The sequence below is a fragment of the Odocoileus virginianus genome, chromosome 6, assembly GCF_023699985.2.
Source record: "Odocoileus virginianus isolate 20LAN1187 ecotype Illinois chromosome 6, Ovbor_1.2, whole genome shotgun sequence".
Taxonomy (NCBI): Eukaryota; Metazoa; Chordata; class Mammalia; order Artiodactyla; family Cervidae; genus Odocoileus; species Odocoileus virginianus.
In genome coordinates, this window is record NC_069679.1 from 25,391,019 (window position 1) to 25,408,015 (window position 16,997).

The window sequence follows — 16,997 nt, forward strand, 5'->3', positions numbered from 1 at the left end:
ATCATAAGTAGAAGAAACTATATTGTTTTATTATTATTACTATTATTGTCTTATGTTGTCTGTTTCTGCATTCAGTCTCTTATGATATACATCATGTAGTCTCTGGAAAATTCCATTACACATTAATGAAAGGATACAAATAAAAGGATAATTAACATATTAGGATTATTGTGAAAATACTCTTGACCTTGCAAATACCCTGTGAAAGGATCTCAGGGACCTCCAGGGTCTCTGGACCACACTTTGGGAACCTCACTTCTTTTTTTTTTTCTTTTTTTTGAGGGGGAACCTCACTTATATTCACAGTAATTCAATGATAGAAGATTGTTCAAATTATAGTAAATACAGTGAAATACTGTGCAGCCTTTAAAAATTATTTTTCTAATAAAGCTGAGTTTATAAGGAAGGATGTCCACAAATAAGATATGATCCCATTTTTGCTGCAATCAAAATATATAGCTCATACACAGAAAAATGTCTGGAATGATGAACCAAATTTTTCATTACAGTTATTTCTGATTAGTGGGATTACAAAGGATCATTTCCCTTGCTTTTCTATATTTTTTAAGTCTTTTATTTATGCTTAGAAAAAAAGTACTCTACTGGGGGACTTCCCTGGTGGTCCAGTGGTTGAGAATCCTCCTTGCAGTGCAGGGGACACTGGTTCAATCCCTGGTCAGGGAACTAAGAGCCTACATGCCACAAGGCAACTTAAGTCCATATGCCACAACTACAGAGCCCAGGTGCTCTGGAGCCTGCATACTGCAACTAAGATCTAAAGCCATAAATAAATATTTTTTTTTTTTAAATACTTTTTTTGACTTACATCAGTAAATTCTCTGTCAGCAATTTTGCCCTTCAGGGGACATTTGGCAATATTTGCAGACATTTCTGGTTGTTATCTACTACTGTTACCTAGTAAGCACGAGGGTGGTGGTGGTTTAGTCACTAAGTCATGTCTGACTTGTGTGACCCCATGGACTGTGCCGAGGCTCCTCTGTCCATGGGATTTGCCAGGCAAGAATATTGGAGTGAGTTGCCATTTTCTTCTCCAGGCAATCTCTTCCCAGCGCAGGGACTGAACCCGGTCTCCTGCATTGCAGGTGGATTCTTTACCAACTGAGCCACCAGGGAAGCCCAGTAAACACCAGGGCTCCTGTTAAACATCCTATAATTAAGAGGACTGACTCCCCACCTCCACCTCAACAAAGAATTATCTGGCCCAAATGTCAGGCTGAGAAATCCTGACTTATATAAAATCAATGTTCTTGCTTGCATGGCCTTCCCTGGCCCCACCCCCGCCCCCACCCATCTCCACCTAGCTTGAATAAATTCACTGTCAGGCTTTTTCTAAGGGTATATATGTGTGTGTGTATATATATATATAATGTTCTTGAAGTCTCTAGATACTAGGATTAAGAATCCAAATCAAAGGCAGAGCTTTAGAAGAGAAAACAAAAAATAGTCAACTAATTAATAGCAACTATTAGTAATAGTACAGGCAAACATTATTAAGACACTTAACAGGCCAGATGGGATTTAGTTTAAGCAGGGAAGGGCTTAAAATCTTTCTTCCATGTGAATGATTATTTCCCTGTTTTCCCAAGATAGAGTGCTATTATGTCTCTCAAAGGCTATAAATTAATTCAGTGTTTGAAAGAACATCCATTCACAGCTTCTGAAAGAATCTCATTTACTAAATGCTCTCTTGTGGGTGATTACCAAGGTTGCATCCATAATGAAGGTGGGGCATTGCTAATGTTTCCTTGTATTGTGAGGAGAGCAGAAAGAACACCCATTGTATTTCATTGAAATTAGCTTCTTATGTTGAGCCAGTAATCCAAACCCAGCTGAATAAATCAGAATGTTGTCTCTAAGACTGTTAATTTGAAGTGACATCCCTTATAATTTTTATTTGCTCTTAATCAAAAGCATAATTAAGGGCAAATTTTGTTTTCCTCCGCTAATCAATATTTATTAAATATCAGTATTTTATATTTAATAGAAAGCCTCTAAGTGTAGCTCACTATAAATTATGTGTTGCTTTTGTCTTAGTGACTGTTTATTCTAACTGTTTTTGTTTGCTTGTTTTTAGAGAAGCTTCCGATAATCTTACAGTACAAAATCTGAAGGGATCATTTTCTAATGCTTCAGGTATAATAACTAATTGTAACTTAAACATAATAATGCTTGTGTGTGTGTGTGTACATGTTTGCTTTAAATACTTAGAACTGTGGCTAACTCACTGCATCAGTAATATCCTCTTAAAGTAACATGTACAATTAGTTATACCAAAAAGAATTAATCCCTATGAAACTTACATTCTAGAAAATGATAAAACCACTGGGAGTTTGGTGACTCTTCTGGTCCTGATATGTCTGTCTGATTTTTACAAGTGGTTTAATCTTCCTTTGATTCAGTTTATTATGTAGATCAAATGTGGATAAATTTTTCCCATATAGAAGATTGAAGAAAAGGATTTTTTAGTGCCCTGGAGACATTATGTACATTTGTTTTCATGAAAGCCAAGAGGAAGCAGTGGTGATAGTTACACCTTTAGTTTTACTACATTTGTCAACCCAGGTGAAAAAGAAATGTCCCAGTGAAGTCCACGAGAACACATTACTTGACTTTTAACAGAATTAAGCTTTTTGGGTTCATTTCTGTTAGAAGGCTTTCTGCCACCATCAGATTTCAAATACTTAGAGGAATTTAAAGAATTATAGTTTGGGAAATGTTAAGCTTGCCTTTTTTTTCCTTAGGTTCATGAGGTTTGACTCATATTGCCTTCCTGTGCCTTTGTCACCTCCCACTGAAGGAGGGAAGGCTGGTGATCCTGACAGAAGTGTCAGAACTACTAGGGGATAAGTGGGGTCCTGGGTTTCTGGTCAAGTGCAGACAGTTGCAGAGACAGAAAACAAAGCTTTAGACATAATCCAGTCCACAGAATCACCCCCAAGTGGATCCTAATCATCTCTGCCAGCTCTGTGGTGTGTGATAGAAAGTGGGACCAGATAAGGCCATAACTGCTAAAACTCTGTTTCAGGTTTGTTTGAAATCCATGGAGCAACGGTTGTTCCCATTGTGAGTGTGGTTGCCCCCGAAAAGCTGTCAGCCAGCACCAGAAGGCGGTATGAGACTCAGGTACATGGTCAGAGTGTTCTTGGCTTTCTAACATGAGCCACAAAGGAGGAAGAAAACAAGAAAGGGAACGAAGGAACAGTTTCCTAGAAATGTTTTTCTTCCCAATTCCTGAACTTGGTGACTTCTGAAAAGTTCACCAACACAAAGCATCACAGGTGCCAAGATTCTGCCCCGTTTGTCCTCCAAAGAGGCCTCAGTGTACACTGTGGACACCCAGAAGCAGCTGTTGTCAGAATTACCGAGTCCAAGCAAAAAGTTTCTGATCCCATTTGGTTTTGTTGTACATAACAAAGCAGAAGAGATCTACCACAAGACGTGTAGCAGGTTTCTCACTGCATACATGTTTCTGGTATCTGTTATTTGCCTGATTCTGTGCTAAGTGCCAGGTAAAATGGAAAACACATGACATGGCCCCGTCCTCAAAGACTTTATAACCTTAGAAGCATATATATAGTTGGAGAATAGAAGAAGATCAGTAATAGGATGCTGAGTTAAGTATACTGAATAAGGGTTAGAGTATGCTACAGACATGGGGGGAGAGAAAGATCAGTGTTTGTATGGATGATCAAGACAGGCTTCATGGAGGTGATCCCCGAAGGACTCCAGTAGGCAGAGAGAGAGGTGCGGGTGTCCAATGGGAGGGACGGAGGGAAGAACGGTGTGGACAGAGCTAATGAGCGGAGTCAGGACACAGGCCTTATTGGAAGTGGGGTATGAGAGGGTAGCCATTATGAGGAGTGTAATTAGACTGAAACACAAAAGATCAAGTTACCTCATTTTGTTAGCTTTCCTGGCTGTTTCTCAGTGTGTTGGGTGGAAACTCACTTTTCATATCTATGACATTTCAGTTCCATGTTCTCAATGCTGTCACTGTCCTCTTCTTAAATTTAGCTTAATACTAAAGTCTCCCTGCTTCCACATGCACTGTTTTATAGTACTGAGCTTTTATTACATGTCAGTTCAAAATTATAAAGAAATAAGCAGATTAGTAAACAAATGATCAAGGTAGGCTATAAAATCTCATTTTCCCTGAGGTTGTAATACACTAGACACTCATCTTACTGAGGTGGATGAAGAGCAAATCCTTATATAATATTTGGTTTGTCAACTGTGATTGTTTCCTAGAATAAGAACTGAAATGGCAAGAAAGATGGCTTGATTGGAATTCTAACACACTTTCCTTCTTGTTAGGTACAAACCCGACTTCAGACCTCCCTTGCTAACTTACATCAGAAAAGCAGCGAAATTGAAATTTTGGCTGTAAGTCACTTTCTTTAACTTTCTGAGGATGGCTTCTGTCCACACTGTCAAATTTTTGCTCATTGTCAACAGAATTGGGATACCAGCCTGTTTCTCCTAGTTTCTTCCTCTGAAAGATTGGGAGGGGGACTGAAAATGAAAATCATTTTTCTAAATGTTTCAGGCTTCCCTGATAGTTCAGTTGGTAAAGACTTTGCCTGCAATGGAGACCCTGGTTCCCTTCCTGGGTTGGGAAGATCCACTGAAGAAGGGATAGGCTACCCACTCCAGTATTCTTGGGGTTCCCTCATGGCTCAGCTGGTAAAGAACTCACCCACAATGTGGGAGACCTGGGTTTGATCCTTGGGTTGGGAAGATCCCCTGGAGAAGGGAATGGCTACCCACTCCAGTATTCTGGCCTGGGGAATTCCGTGGACTGTATAGTCCATGGGGTTGCAGAGTCGGATACGACTGAGCAACTTTCACTCTTCACTTTGCAGGCCTTTGCAGGTAGTGCTGCCAAAGCTTTGCGGTATGATGTGTTAGTTCTGAGTGCTGAGATCACATCACTGCCAAATTCAGTAAGCAGCACGGAAGCATCCCATTCATGCTGCTCCATCCAAAGTGACACCACAGTCACAAGTCAGTATGTGCTGCTTAGGATCCCTGACATGATGTACATTTTTGTGTATCAACAGGTGGATCTACCCAAAGAAACAATCTTACAGTTTCTGTCATTAGAGGTAAGCAAGATGAACTTTTCTGCACTATTAGTCTTTAAAATCCCAAAGTTTGCTGTTGATTTGCTAAAAGAAAGTTGAAAGTGGCATTATTTTCTTTGATATGAGGTATTTTTCTAGCAGTCCCAGGAATTTAGGAACATTGTTTCTTTTATGTGACATGTATTACTAAATCAGATTTTGAGGGAATCACACTTTTCTAGTGTTCTAATTTTTTTTTTTTTAACGTTTCAGAGATGTTTTTAACAAACACCTAGGGTTTTTTTTGTGTGTAGAGCTCTAACAGGCCTTGTTCTAAGCACTTTAGGAATGTTAACTCGTTTAATCATAACAACCCCAAGGGATACATACCGTTACCTTTTTACAGATCCTTATTTTACATTTTATGGAGAATGGAAGCAGAGAGGTTAAACATCTTACTCAAAGTCACCCAACTAGGGAGTTGCAGAGCCAGGATTTGAACCTAGGCAAACTAGTGGAATCTACACTCTCACCCACTATACTGTGCTGCTTCAAACCTTCACTCCAACCAGGAAAAGCTCATCTGCATAACTAAAACTATATGGAAGCTTTTTCTGTAAAAACTGAATGTAGGTCCTTTTTTATATGCTTTTTTTTTAGTAGGTACATACCTTTATTATCAAATAACCTAACTGAACTTTTTAAAAAATTTAATATTTACCTTTGCTATAAGAATATTTAACTGTAAGAAAAGATACATGTGATTTTTGCAGCATATCTAACCAAAGAATACTTTTGTCTATCCAGAGTGTTCAGTCAGATTAAGTTAGATGAAAAATGAACTCTGCCCCAGAACTGACATTTCATGCTATATTTTAAGGTTATTCTCCATTTATATAAAATATTGGTTATATTCCTTGTGCTGTACAATATATCCTGTAGCTTCTCTTATAAGCTGACTTCCCCCTCCCCTGTCCTCCATCCCCACTGGTATTCTCCCATCTGGTAAATAAGCATATAGCATGATACTGGTAATTTACTGCTTCATGAGCCACTCAAATGGGTGCACATCAGAAGTGGCATCTCCATCTCACCTAAAGTCAACAGTTGGCAGAAATTACTGGTGTAGTCACATTAACACACTGGGGCTGCATCATTCTTAGGCAGGATCTAGTAAGCTGGTTTTATAAAGAAATTCAGTTCTTCAAAGGAAGAACACTAACAGTCTCCCCACTAGTTCTCTCCCCCCTGTAACTGATTTCTTCAGTGTACTTAGAGGGGGGATGGCATTGACACCTCATTAGTGACCCAGGAAAAGCCAATTAATAAACCCTAGTACCTGTTAAGTTTTATCTATATTTTTTCCTAGTGGGATGCTGATGAACAGGCATTTAACACAACTGTGAAGCAGCTGCTGTCACGCCTGCCAAAGCAGAGATACCTCAAATTAGTCTGTGATGAGATTTATAACATCAAAGTAGAAAAAAAGTAAGTTATCACTTAGGCATTGCGGGTTTCAATATAGGTTAAAACTCAAGCTGGGGTCAGGGGGCTGTTGTTTGTTTTTAGGAGTTTTTCCCCAAGAAGGGGTTTTGGAGTGACAAATATGTTATTGTCTTGTTGAGGTTAGATGACTAAGAAGTTACTATGTTAGAACTGCAGTTGGTGACCAGTAAATACATGTCAGGACTGTGAATCACAGTCATGATCTTATCAATAACAACACAGTGATCTCAGTAGCAGCTATCCCAGTTACCATTTTAATCACCCAGGTAACTCCTATGTTTTATGTCCCCTTGTCAGAATGCGTTGTTCATGTTTTCAAACACTAAAATGTTTCTAGTGACTAGCCTTCCATCTTGTTTTTGAATACACAGAACTCCTGCAGTTAAGTGTTCTAAAAATAAATTATCAGCCCCGTTCTTTACGCATTACACTGATCCTGTCTTCTCCCTCCTCTTGCAGGGTGTCTGTGCTCTTCCTGTACAGCTACAGAGATGACTACTACAGAATCTTATTTTAATCCTAAAGAACTATCATTACATTGTTCAAACAGACAGGAGCTTATATTACAAAATATTGTACATTCATTGTAATTTTAAATTAGCTTTACATTCTAAGCTATCCTACAAAGCTGAGCTTTGTAGGTTTTTCATGTGTAATATATTATAAATTTATCTTTTGAATAAATGTTTTCATATATTTGTTGCTTTTTAATTGCAAATCTATTAACACTGCAGGGTTTATGGAGCTAGAACACAAGAAAACAGCTTTGTTCTTCTCTTAGCCCTATATACCAAGCATATGAAAATGTCCAAAGTAAAGGGCATAAAGAAATCAAGTATCATCATTAACTTGGAATCTTTATTCTTGATGATTCTCTAATAAGCTTATCCTTAGTCTGGTTAAGCAAACTCTTATTTGGCTATGAAACTCATTCAAATTTGCTAAAGGCACTAAGATGATAAAATTATACAGCCAGCTGGGAAACCCATGAAATAACGCAACTTTTAATAAAATTGTCAGATTTCAGTTCCAGTAAACCACAAGACAGGGCCTCAAGCCTATTCATATCACATCATTCCAGAATGAGGAGCTGTGGCCAGAACCTTTTTATGGGGCAGGAAAAAGAATCAAAGTTGGTCAGTGCTGATAAATACAGGTTAAATAATACACTGCTCTTCACAAATGGCTAGAGAGTCTGTAAACTATTATCCAGGAATATACAACTGTCCAACACAAACCACTTAGCCAGATCTAAGATAAACTGGCTTCTTGTAACTACCCTGTAAACACTGCAGCCCTTCATCCAAAAATGACCCTAATCTCACATGAAAACAGTCATTAAAGGGAGTCAGAAACTCAGCTTTGTGGCCAAAAATAAAAACCAAAGGAAAAATAGCAATTCAGTGGTTAGTTGGTGAAAGCGGGAAAGCTGGTGCCCTTCACTGTGCTGCTTTGCTCTTCTTACTCTTGCTCTTTTTGTCCCTCTTCTTCAGCCCATCCATGTTAGCTCGCAATAGGTTTGAATAAGCCTAAAAGACACAGAGAGTGACCTTAGTGGGAACAGTTGCAAGTTGGTGCAGCATCTGCCCTACTTCCGTAATGGATTTAGGGTTGCCAAAATCAGAAAGCCTAACTGCTAAAGTATAGAATACTATGGGACACTTGTAGCCTAAGCAACATGGTGTAAGGGAAACACCCTCACATTATAGCAGCTTCAGCAACACCCACTAGTGAGCTGCACATTTTTTACTTTTCTTTTAAGCAAAAATGGAAGACTGCAGGCAACTTACATAACTGTACTGTAAGTATGGCATATATGAAGCCTAAGACAACAAAATTTAGCTAAAAAGACAATGTCAGTGTTGAAGTAAAATTTGTAGCTTGGCAGCTTTTACTTGTAAACTATTGGTAAAATACAGTATCACAGGAGAGCAGTGAACTTAAATCACAATCTTAACCCAACCCAGTGTTAAACATTAGGCTGACTCTTGCCTCAAGAAATGGGACCCAGAGAACACCAGAAACTCACCATCTGAAACTTATTCACTTCTTTGGAGCTCACCTGGAAAATAAGGGGGAAAAGATCACCCCTGTTACCACAAAAAAAATCATCTGCCTCACCAGTAAAACTCAAAAGCCTCATGAAGACATCCTAATCTTTAAAAATATTTCTTCCCCACTGTAGGAATGGGAAAGCTATTTTTCTACTCCACTTTCCTCTGCCTGAGGAACAAGTAAAGTAGCTCTGCACTTTTAGAATTGTACCAAGATGGGAAAGATGGGCTGCTTAAGAAGCTATGCTTCTCGCCTATGTTGAAATCTCTTAAACACATTGCACTGACTTTTTCTAAGGAGTCTAAGAGATGTCAAAGAACTTAACCTTTTGTGCAAGATACATTTAAATTACACCCTCCCCATCTTATTTTAAACCTACCTTCCATTAATTCAGGCCCATTTAAGCAAACTGCAAGCTACCACAAGAGAAATTTTATGTCTGAAGATTCCTTAGTTTTTTGTATTTCATGACACCCAACTTTATTTTTTTTAAGCCACATAAATGCTTGCTTTATTGTAAAAATCTTCTCAAGATACCTAGTAATGGAACATTAATCAACTAATTATGGCCCATATTTTTGTGAATATCCTATACTGATTAGAGGGCAGTCTGGTTCTGCCCCAATAGAATAAAGAAGTATTCATTTGATCCAAGGAGTCTCTTGCTTTGCCATATTCAACTTCCACTTTGAAAGGGAACTCTTATTCAATGTGCCATATGCTCAGTAGTGCAACCCCATGGACTGTAGCATGCCAGGCTACATACTCAAATTCAAAACCTGATATAATACATGTTTGGTACCTGAACCACAACCATAAAGGAATATCAGCTTAAAAGTAAAAAGCATCTGGTACCAAGAAACTGTTCACTGAAGCCCCAGCACAGTAAGAGAATAAGGAATCAACTGCCAGCTGCTCCTTTCAGTGCTACTCTGAGTAAGGACCAATGCGCTAATATTTTTTTCTAACAAGTGTTTGACTTCTACCTTCTTCATTTTAATTTTGCTCTTGGCCTTTCTATTACCAAGGTAATAAAAGATCTTGATTTCAAAACAGCTAGGGAACTACACACTAGGCTTTATTTAGTAACTTACCAAAAAAAACCCCACAAAACCGGGTACAAATATAACCCATCCTCAGTTAAGTTCAAGTCTTTAAACTCCAAAACAGGAGTATTAGGAATCCAACTTACCACAGTGCTGATCTTCTTTTTCCCATCAGTAGCTCTTAACAGACATTTGTTGTCTGAGGGCTCAAAACCCTCCACAGTACCCTTCCTTGGAATGGGTTTAGTTCGGCCATCATCTGCATGGAAAATACATCCTGGTGAACACAGCCACAGACTTAACAGATAGACAAAAAGTTATAAGTCGGGAAGGCATACAAAGAGGATACCTAATCCACCTCCACTGATCTAGTTCTGTTAACCACATTATCTGCTATCATAGATGGCTTGGTCACACCTTGGGAACCTACCTGCTACTCCCACGATGGGCACATTGTAATTTCAAAGCACATTAAATCTCACTAATCATGGCGCGGCTTTGGAATCCTTGACAAGGACAGCCCTGACATGACTGGGGCCCACTGGAACCGGAACTGACTTAGGTGGCTAAGTGCTGGGGGCCGCACCAGCCCCAATCCCTAATACTCTCTGGCCCCTCAGCTCTGAATGGGCCCAGTAGAAGGTGGAGGAAGGTAGGGGAAGCAGAGGATGGGCAGCAGAAAGATTCTGCCTGAGGCTCCCAGTCACTGGGCACCCGGGCCGGTCTTTCGTTCGGCCTCCCAGCCCCCTTCCGGCCTTGCCGCGTCCACAGCTGCTTACACTTCTTCAGGGTGATGAACACGCTGCCCGACAACCGGCACTTCTGGAAGAGCCTAGTCAGCTCCGTCAGGAACTGGAACACAACAAGCCCGGCCCCGTTAGGCAACCACAAACCCTCTTCCCGCCTAGTCAAAGTCCCTGTCCCTCCCGAAGAACGAGACAGAGGTCCCTAGCTAAGCCCCAAACAGCATCGGTCCCTCAGCCGGCCAGCTCTGGCTATACCTGTTCACTCTCCAGCAGCACCATCCTGGCGCTGCTGGCTCCGCTCGGTCAGCACAAGCCCCAAGCCGTTGGAGCCGGAAGTTTCACCCGGCCTGGGCGGGACTTCCGCCATTAGGTTTCTTATCTCTTTCACCCAATCCCTGCTTCCACCGTTCCCCGCCCCACCCACCTCGCGCCCGCGCTCAGGGACGCCCCCTTCTGTTCCGGGAGAGCAACGACCCCGAGGGCCTTTGGAGTGTGCGAGATTTCACATACAAGCAATCCCCTCACGCAAGCTGCGGAAGGGAGTGAGAGCGCGGAAGGATTTGATGGAAACCTATAGTTGTGGCTCAGCTGGTAGAGAATCCGCCCGCAATGAGTTCTGGGTTCGATCCCTGGGTTGGGAGGATCCCCTGGAGAAGGGAAAAGCTACCCACTCCAGTATTCTGGCCTGGAGAATCCCATGGGCAAGTCCATGGGGTCTCGAAGAGTCAGACACGATAGAGAGACTTTCCCTTTATAGCTGTGTACATTCAGCTGTGTGTTGGGCAAGTTACCTAGCAGTTCGGTGCTTCAGTTTCCTCAACCTATAATAATAGTTTCCACTTCACAGTGTGGCTTTGAAGAGTAAATGAGCTAATATTAAACACAACAGTGCGCGGCTCATAGAGCCTGCTCAATAAACACTAGCTCTTGTCGTTTTTATCATTGCCATTGTATTCAGTTCAGTTCAGTTCAGTCGCTCAGTCGTGTCCGACTTTTTGCGACCCCATGAATTGCAGCACGTCAGGCCTCCCTGTCCATCACCAACTCCCGGAGATCACTCAAACTCATGTCCATCGAGTCGGAGATGCCATCCAGCCATCTCATCCTCTGTCATCCCCTTCTCCTCCTGCCCCCAATCCCTCCCAGCATCAGGGTCTTTTCCAATGAGTCAGCTCTTCGCATGAGGTGGCCAAAGTATTGAAGTTTCAGTTTCAACATCAGTCCTTCCAATGAACACCCAGGACTGATCTTTAGGATGGACTGGTTGGATCTCCTTGCAGTCCAAGGGACTCTCAAGAGTCTTCTCCAACACCACAGTTCAAAAGCATCAATTCCTCGGCACTCAGCTTTCCTCACAGTCCAACTCTCACATCCATGCATGACCACTGGAAAAACCATAGCCTTGACTAGACGGATCTTTGTTGGCAAAGTAATGTCTCTGCTTTTGAATATGCTGTCTATGTTGGTCATAACTTTCCTTCCAAGGAGTAAGCATCTTTTAATTTCATGGCTGGAATGTGAAGTCAAGTGGGCCTTAGAAAGCATCACTATGAATGAAGCTAGTGGAGGTGATGGAATTCCAATTGAGCTATTTCAAATCCTAAAAGATGATGCTGTGAAAGTGCTGCACTCAATATGCCAGCAAATTTTGAAAACTCAGCAGTGGCCACAGGACTGGAAAAGGTCGGTTTTCATTCCAGTCCCAAAGAAAGGCAATTCCAAAGAATGCTCAAACTACCGCACAATTGCACTCATCTCACACACTAGTAAAATAATGTTCAAAATTCTCCAAGCCAGGCTTCAGCAATCCATGAACCATGAACTTCCAGATGTTCAAGCTAGTTTTAGAAAAGGCAGGGGAGCCAGAGATCAAATTGCCATTGTATTACCTCTGAACTATTCCTCTTTGACCAGGCTAGGTGGCCCCAGCTCTAGCAGGAAGGCCCGGAGCCAGGTCTTAGTTTCACCTCAGTTCAGTCAGGAGACCTGGGGTCTAGGTCCAGCCCTGCTGTTGCCAAGTTGAACCTTAAGCCCTTAATAAAGTCAAGTATGAAATCATGCAATGGGTTTTCACTAAGGGTCTCTTAGCCTGTGCCAAGCACTGTGATTGGAGTTGGAGCACAACTTAGTGTTTTACTGGTCTGACGGTCAGAAGTTTAAAATCAATGTGTCTGCTGGGCTACATTCCATCTGGAAGCTTCAGGGGAAAAATCTGTTTCCTTGCCTTTCTAGAAGCCACTTGCATTCCTTGGCTCATGGCATCCCTTCCCTTCCTCACTTCTTTATAACCCCTTATTTCCATTGTCACGTCTCCTACTACTGACTTTGATCCTTTTGCCTCCCTTTTATAAAGACCCTGTGGTTATATTAGGCTGTCCTAGATAATCCAGGATAATCTCCCCATGTCAAGAGATCTTTAATTTAATCACAAAGTCCTTTAAACATGCAAGGTAACCTATTCACAAGTTCCCAGTATTGGGACATAAATAACTTGGGGGAGCGATGGGGGTGACCCTAGAGGTTATCACAAAACTCTAGGTGCTTGCAACATTTGCAATCAGATTAGTATGCTTCAAAAGTAGAGTCAATAGGACTCATACACAATTGGCTGTGAACATTAAGAAGAGAAGAGGAATCAAGGATGACTATAGGCTTTTGATTTGAGCAACTAGGTGATGGTGATGCCATTTGCTAAGACAGGAAAAACTTGAGAAGTAAAAAGTTTTGTGAGAAGAAGAAAGGGGTTATTTTGGTCTTGTAATATCTGAGATTCCTATTACATATCCAAGTGGAACTATTAAGTAAGCAGCTACATACACAAGTTTGGAGTTCAGTGAAAAGGTAAAAGTTATAACTGAAAACTGGGAAGGCATCTTCATAGGCCCATGGCACTAGAACAGTCTGGTGAAAACCCCTCCTATAAAGCTGCCAGCACAAGACCACTCTGCAATGCCCACCACTATAAATAGCCTCTAAAGATCCCTGGGCCTTGCTGTCACTAGCTCAGAAATCAGAGTCCTGGTTGTAAGCACCAGATTGGCCAATTACAGATTATATGCTTGAGCCCAGGCTTCCCTGCTGGCTCTGTGGTAAAGAACCCGCCTGCCAATACAGGGGACTTGGGTTCAACCTCTGTGTCTGGAAGGTCCCCAAGAGAAGGAAATGGCAACTTGAAGTATTTTTGCGTGGGAAATCCCATGGACACAAGAGCTTGGCACACTACAGTCCTTGGGGTCACAAGAGAGTTGGACATGACCTAGCAACTAAACAAGAGCAACAATGCTTGAGCCCTAGTTCTGGGGTGGATGAGGGAGTGACTCTCTGACCCTTTTATCTTCCTTGCCTTTCACCAAGACCCACACAATGGAGGATTACAAATAGGTTCAGATCCTGGAGAACTGAAAGCCAGCATATATCTGCTACACAAGATCTTCAAGGTGCTGGACATGTGGAAGAAACTGTGAAATCATCAGAGACTGAACATATTTGTGCTGTAGACTGCCAGGGAATGCGAGGGCTCACTTGATATTTGTGGTCATGAATTTAATTATGGTCATGAAACTAGTTACAGACTTGTGTGGTCCAAAGGTTGGCTTAAATGATGTTCCTTGTGCTTTGACCCTCTATTATTCATTGGACATTGAGAAATGTATTTTAGAGGTATGGGCTTGGTGCTGCTGATACCAGGATGAAGGAAAGAACCCTGTGCTCAAGGAGCACAGAGCCTAGAGGCCATGACCCATCTGGGGCCTTGTCAGGATTAGCCATCAAGGTAGACACCTCTCACTGCTACCCATGGGCTCAGTCACACCTCAGTTCCACTCAAGAATCAACAGTCCTGCAAGCCATCCTGTGTGACACCCCAAGGCCATCCTGTGACAGAACAAGCCACTCTTAGTAAAAGAAATACCATAGTCTGCCAGTTTTGCATCACATGTGGCCCAGTACAATTCAACTACCAACAAAATGTTCTTTGGGCTTTTTCTGTGGGAAGTGATTAACAGCACCTGTTCTGTAGTTCAACGGGTCTGGGTTCAATGGCCATCTCTGCTACTTATTAATTATGTGACCTCAGGCAACCTCTCAAGTCTAAATCTCTTCATCAGCAAAGTAGTGATAATGACACTCAGTTCATAGATGTTATAAAGAGTTTGTAAAATACTATATTTAAGACCCTTCAGTTCAGGTCACTTCAGCTGCTCAGTCGTGTCTGACTCTTTGCAACCCCCACGGACTGCAGCACGCCAGGCCTCCCTGTCCATCACCAACTCCCAGAGTTACTCAAACTCATGTCCATTGACCCTTCAGCTTGCTCTAATATAGTAAACATGGATACTTGCATTTAAATTAATATCAGGCATTGGCAGTCCAATGGTTAGGACTCAGTGCTTTCACTGCTGTGGGCCCAGGTTCAATCCCTGGTCAGGGATCTAAGATCCCACAAGCTCATGTGGTTCAGCAAAAAAAAAAAAAAAAAAATTGAAAGAAAAAATTCAGTTCTTTCGTTTCACTAGCCACATTTCAAGGACTCAATATCCCCATGTAGCTTGGATAGTGCAGGTATAGATTAGCATTTCCATTAGCACAGATTCTGTCGGACAGCGCTGCTGTGGATAACATTGAGGCTGGCATGCAATGAATGCTCAGTAAAGAGTAATAAGCAGTGCTATAATTTATAGCCCAGCCACCTTCCTACCGAGGCTCCCTAGGTGGTGCAGTGGTAAAGGATCTGCCTGCCAATGCAGGAGATGCAGGAGGTATAGGAGACTAGGATTCAATCCCTGGGTTGGGAAGATCCCCTGGAGGAGGAAATGGCAACATACTCCAGAATTCTTGCCTGGAAAATTCCATGGACAGGGGAGCCTGGCAGGCTACAGTCCATGGGGTCACAAAGAGTCAGACATGACTGAGCACACACACAGGCACCTTCCATCATTTGGATACCACCATCTTGATTTCTGCCATTACCCAATTACCTCCTGCATTATTAGTTAACACTTTTAAGTTGACTCATTTTGTATATAAAGTTTATTTAATATCATTATCATAAAACTACCATGTGGCCCAACAATCCCTCTACTGGGCAAATACTCTGAAAGAACCATAATTGAAAAAGATATATGTACCACAGTGTATACTGCAGCACTATTTACAATAGCTAGGACATGGAAACAACCTAGATGCCCATCAACAGATGAATGGATTAAGAAACAGTGGTATATACATATGATGAAATACTACTCAGTCATTAAAAGGAATGCATTTGAGTCACTTCTAAAGAGGCGGATGAACCTAGAGCCTATTGTACAGAGTGAAGTCAGTCAGAAAGAGAAAAACAAAATTGAATATTAATGAATATATATGGAATCTAGAAAGATGATACTGATGAACCTATTTTCAGGGGAGCAATGGAGACACAGGCATAGAGAACAGACTTGTGGACACAATCGGGGAAGGAGAAGGTTGGATGAATTGAGAAAGCAGAAGGGAAACATATATATTACCATATATAAAGTAGATAGCCGGTGGGAATTTGATGTATGACTCAGGAAGCTCAATTCGGTGCTCTGTGACAACCCAGAGGGGTAGGATAGGGTGGGAGGTGGAGGGAGGTCCAAAGAAGGAGGGGGCATGTATACCTATGGCTGATCCATGTTGATGTATGGCAGAAACCAACAAAATATTGTAATGCAATTATCCTCCAATTAAAAATAAATAGAAAAGTTAAAAAAATCATTATTATAAACGGAAACCATGTATTTTTGCCATAAATAAAAGATGACAAAAACAAGTACTGTGAAACAAGATAAATGTGGCTAAATTTTAAAACTTTAGATTCAAAAAGTAAAAATAATGAATAAAAACAAGAAGGGAATGAATCAATTTATAAAAACAAACATGTGAAAATAAACTCTCCAATGAAAAAAAAATGGAATCGTTTATGATCCAGTTAGGAGTAAAGGTTGCTCAGTGAACAAAAATATTGAAAGTCTCTGTCAATAAGGCATGGTTAAATTCTAATGTTGTTAAGCACCTGAAATCCTACCTTGCAATCAGGTCGATGACTTTTGGCTTTTGGAGCATATGTGGCAGGAAGCTCGGTCACTGTCTCCCAGCTGTACAACCCAGACAGCTTCTGGCTCCTTCTCCCTCACCCAAGGAGACCTGGGGAGTGAAAACTTGTTCCCAAATCCCCTCCCACATCCTGGTCTTCAGCAAAGGCCTGCACAGAGATCAGCCTGGGCAACACAGATCAGCCTGGAACTCCACCATCTCCTTGAGGTCAAGTGCAAGGCCACTACCAGAAAACCTGGGAGGAAAGACCCAGTGCTCCTCAGCGGTAGGGCCTGGAAGAGTGTCCTGCTTATACCACCTAAGGTCGTCTCTCCCGAATGCTGGGGTCACACGTGTCCACCATTTACTTTATTAGCTTTTAATCAGAGCTAGGGTCTGACTTAGGATCAAGGGTCTTATTTAGGCAAGGGTTGATTAATTTACAGCTGCAGCCACTCTAATGCAATTAAGGTACCTGGAACATAGAGTGACAGCTATAAACACAG

General features: G+C 41.5%; 2 protein-coding genes across 6 annotated transcripts in view; one reads left to right on the forward strand and one right to left on the reverse strand.

Annotated features, from left to right (window-relative positions):
• The window catches only part of EIF2AK4 (eukaryotic translation initiation factor 2 alpha kinase 4), a 100,858-nt gene extending 92,973 nt beyond the window's left edge, over positions 1–7,885 (forward strand). For 3 of the 4 annotated variants that reach the window (XM_070468992.1, XM_020872373.2, XM_070468993.1), the window contains 6 exons: positions 2,096–2,154; positions 3,047–3,144; positions 4,336–4,404; positions 5,082–5,126; positions 6,454–6,572; positions 7,050–7,885. In XM_070468992.1, the coding sequence (XP_070325093.1) occupies positions 2,096–2,154; positions 3,047–3,144; positions 4,336–4,404; positions 5,082–5,126; positions 6,454–6,572; positions 7,050–7,107 (448 nt within the window). In that variant the 3' untranslated portion in view covers positions 7,108–7,885. Of the gene's footprint in view, positions 1–2,095; positions 2,155–3,046; positions 3,145–4,335; positions 4,405–5,081; positions 5,127–6,453; positions 6,573–7,049 lie in introns of those variants that run through there. The other variant, XM_070468994.1, reaches the window with a different exon arrangement.
• On the reverse strand, positions 7,568–10,803 carry SRP14 (signal recognition particle 14). Of its 2 annotated transcripts, XM_020872376.2 has the most exons (5): positions 10,693–10,803; positions 10,471–10,543; positions 9,838–9,950; positions 8,620–8,652; positions 7,568–8,119 (listed from the first exon to the last, which is right to left on the reverse strand). In XM_020872376.2, exons 1-5 carry the CDS (start codon positions 10,714–10,716, stop codon positions 8,030–8,032), a joined length of 333 nt encoding a protein of 110 aa, XP_020728035.1. In that variant the 5' UTR covers positions 10,717–10,803; the 3' UTR covers positions 7,568–8,029. The 2 variants fall into 2 exon arrangements, with proteins under 2 accessions (XP_020728035.1, XP_070325098.1); XM_070468997.1 differs by lacking the exon at positions 8,620–8,652.
• Between the last annotated feature and the right edge of the window lie 6,194 nt (positions 10,804–16,997).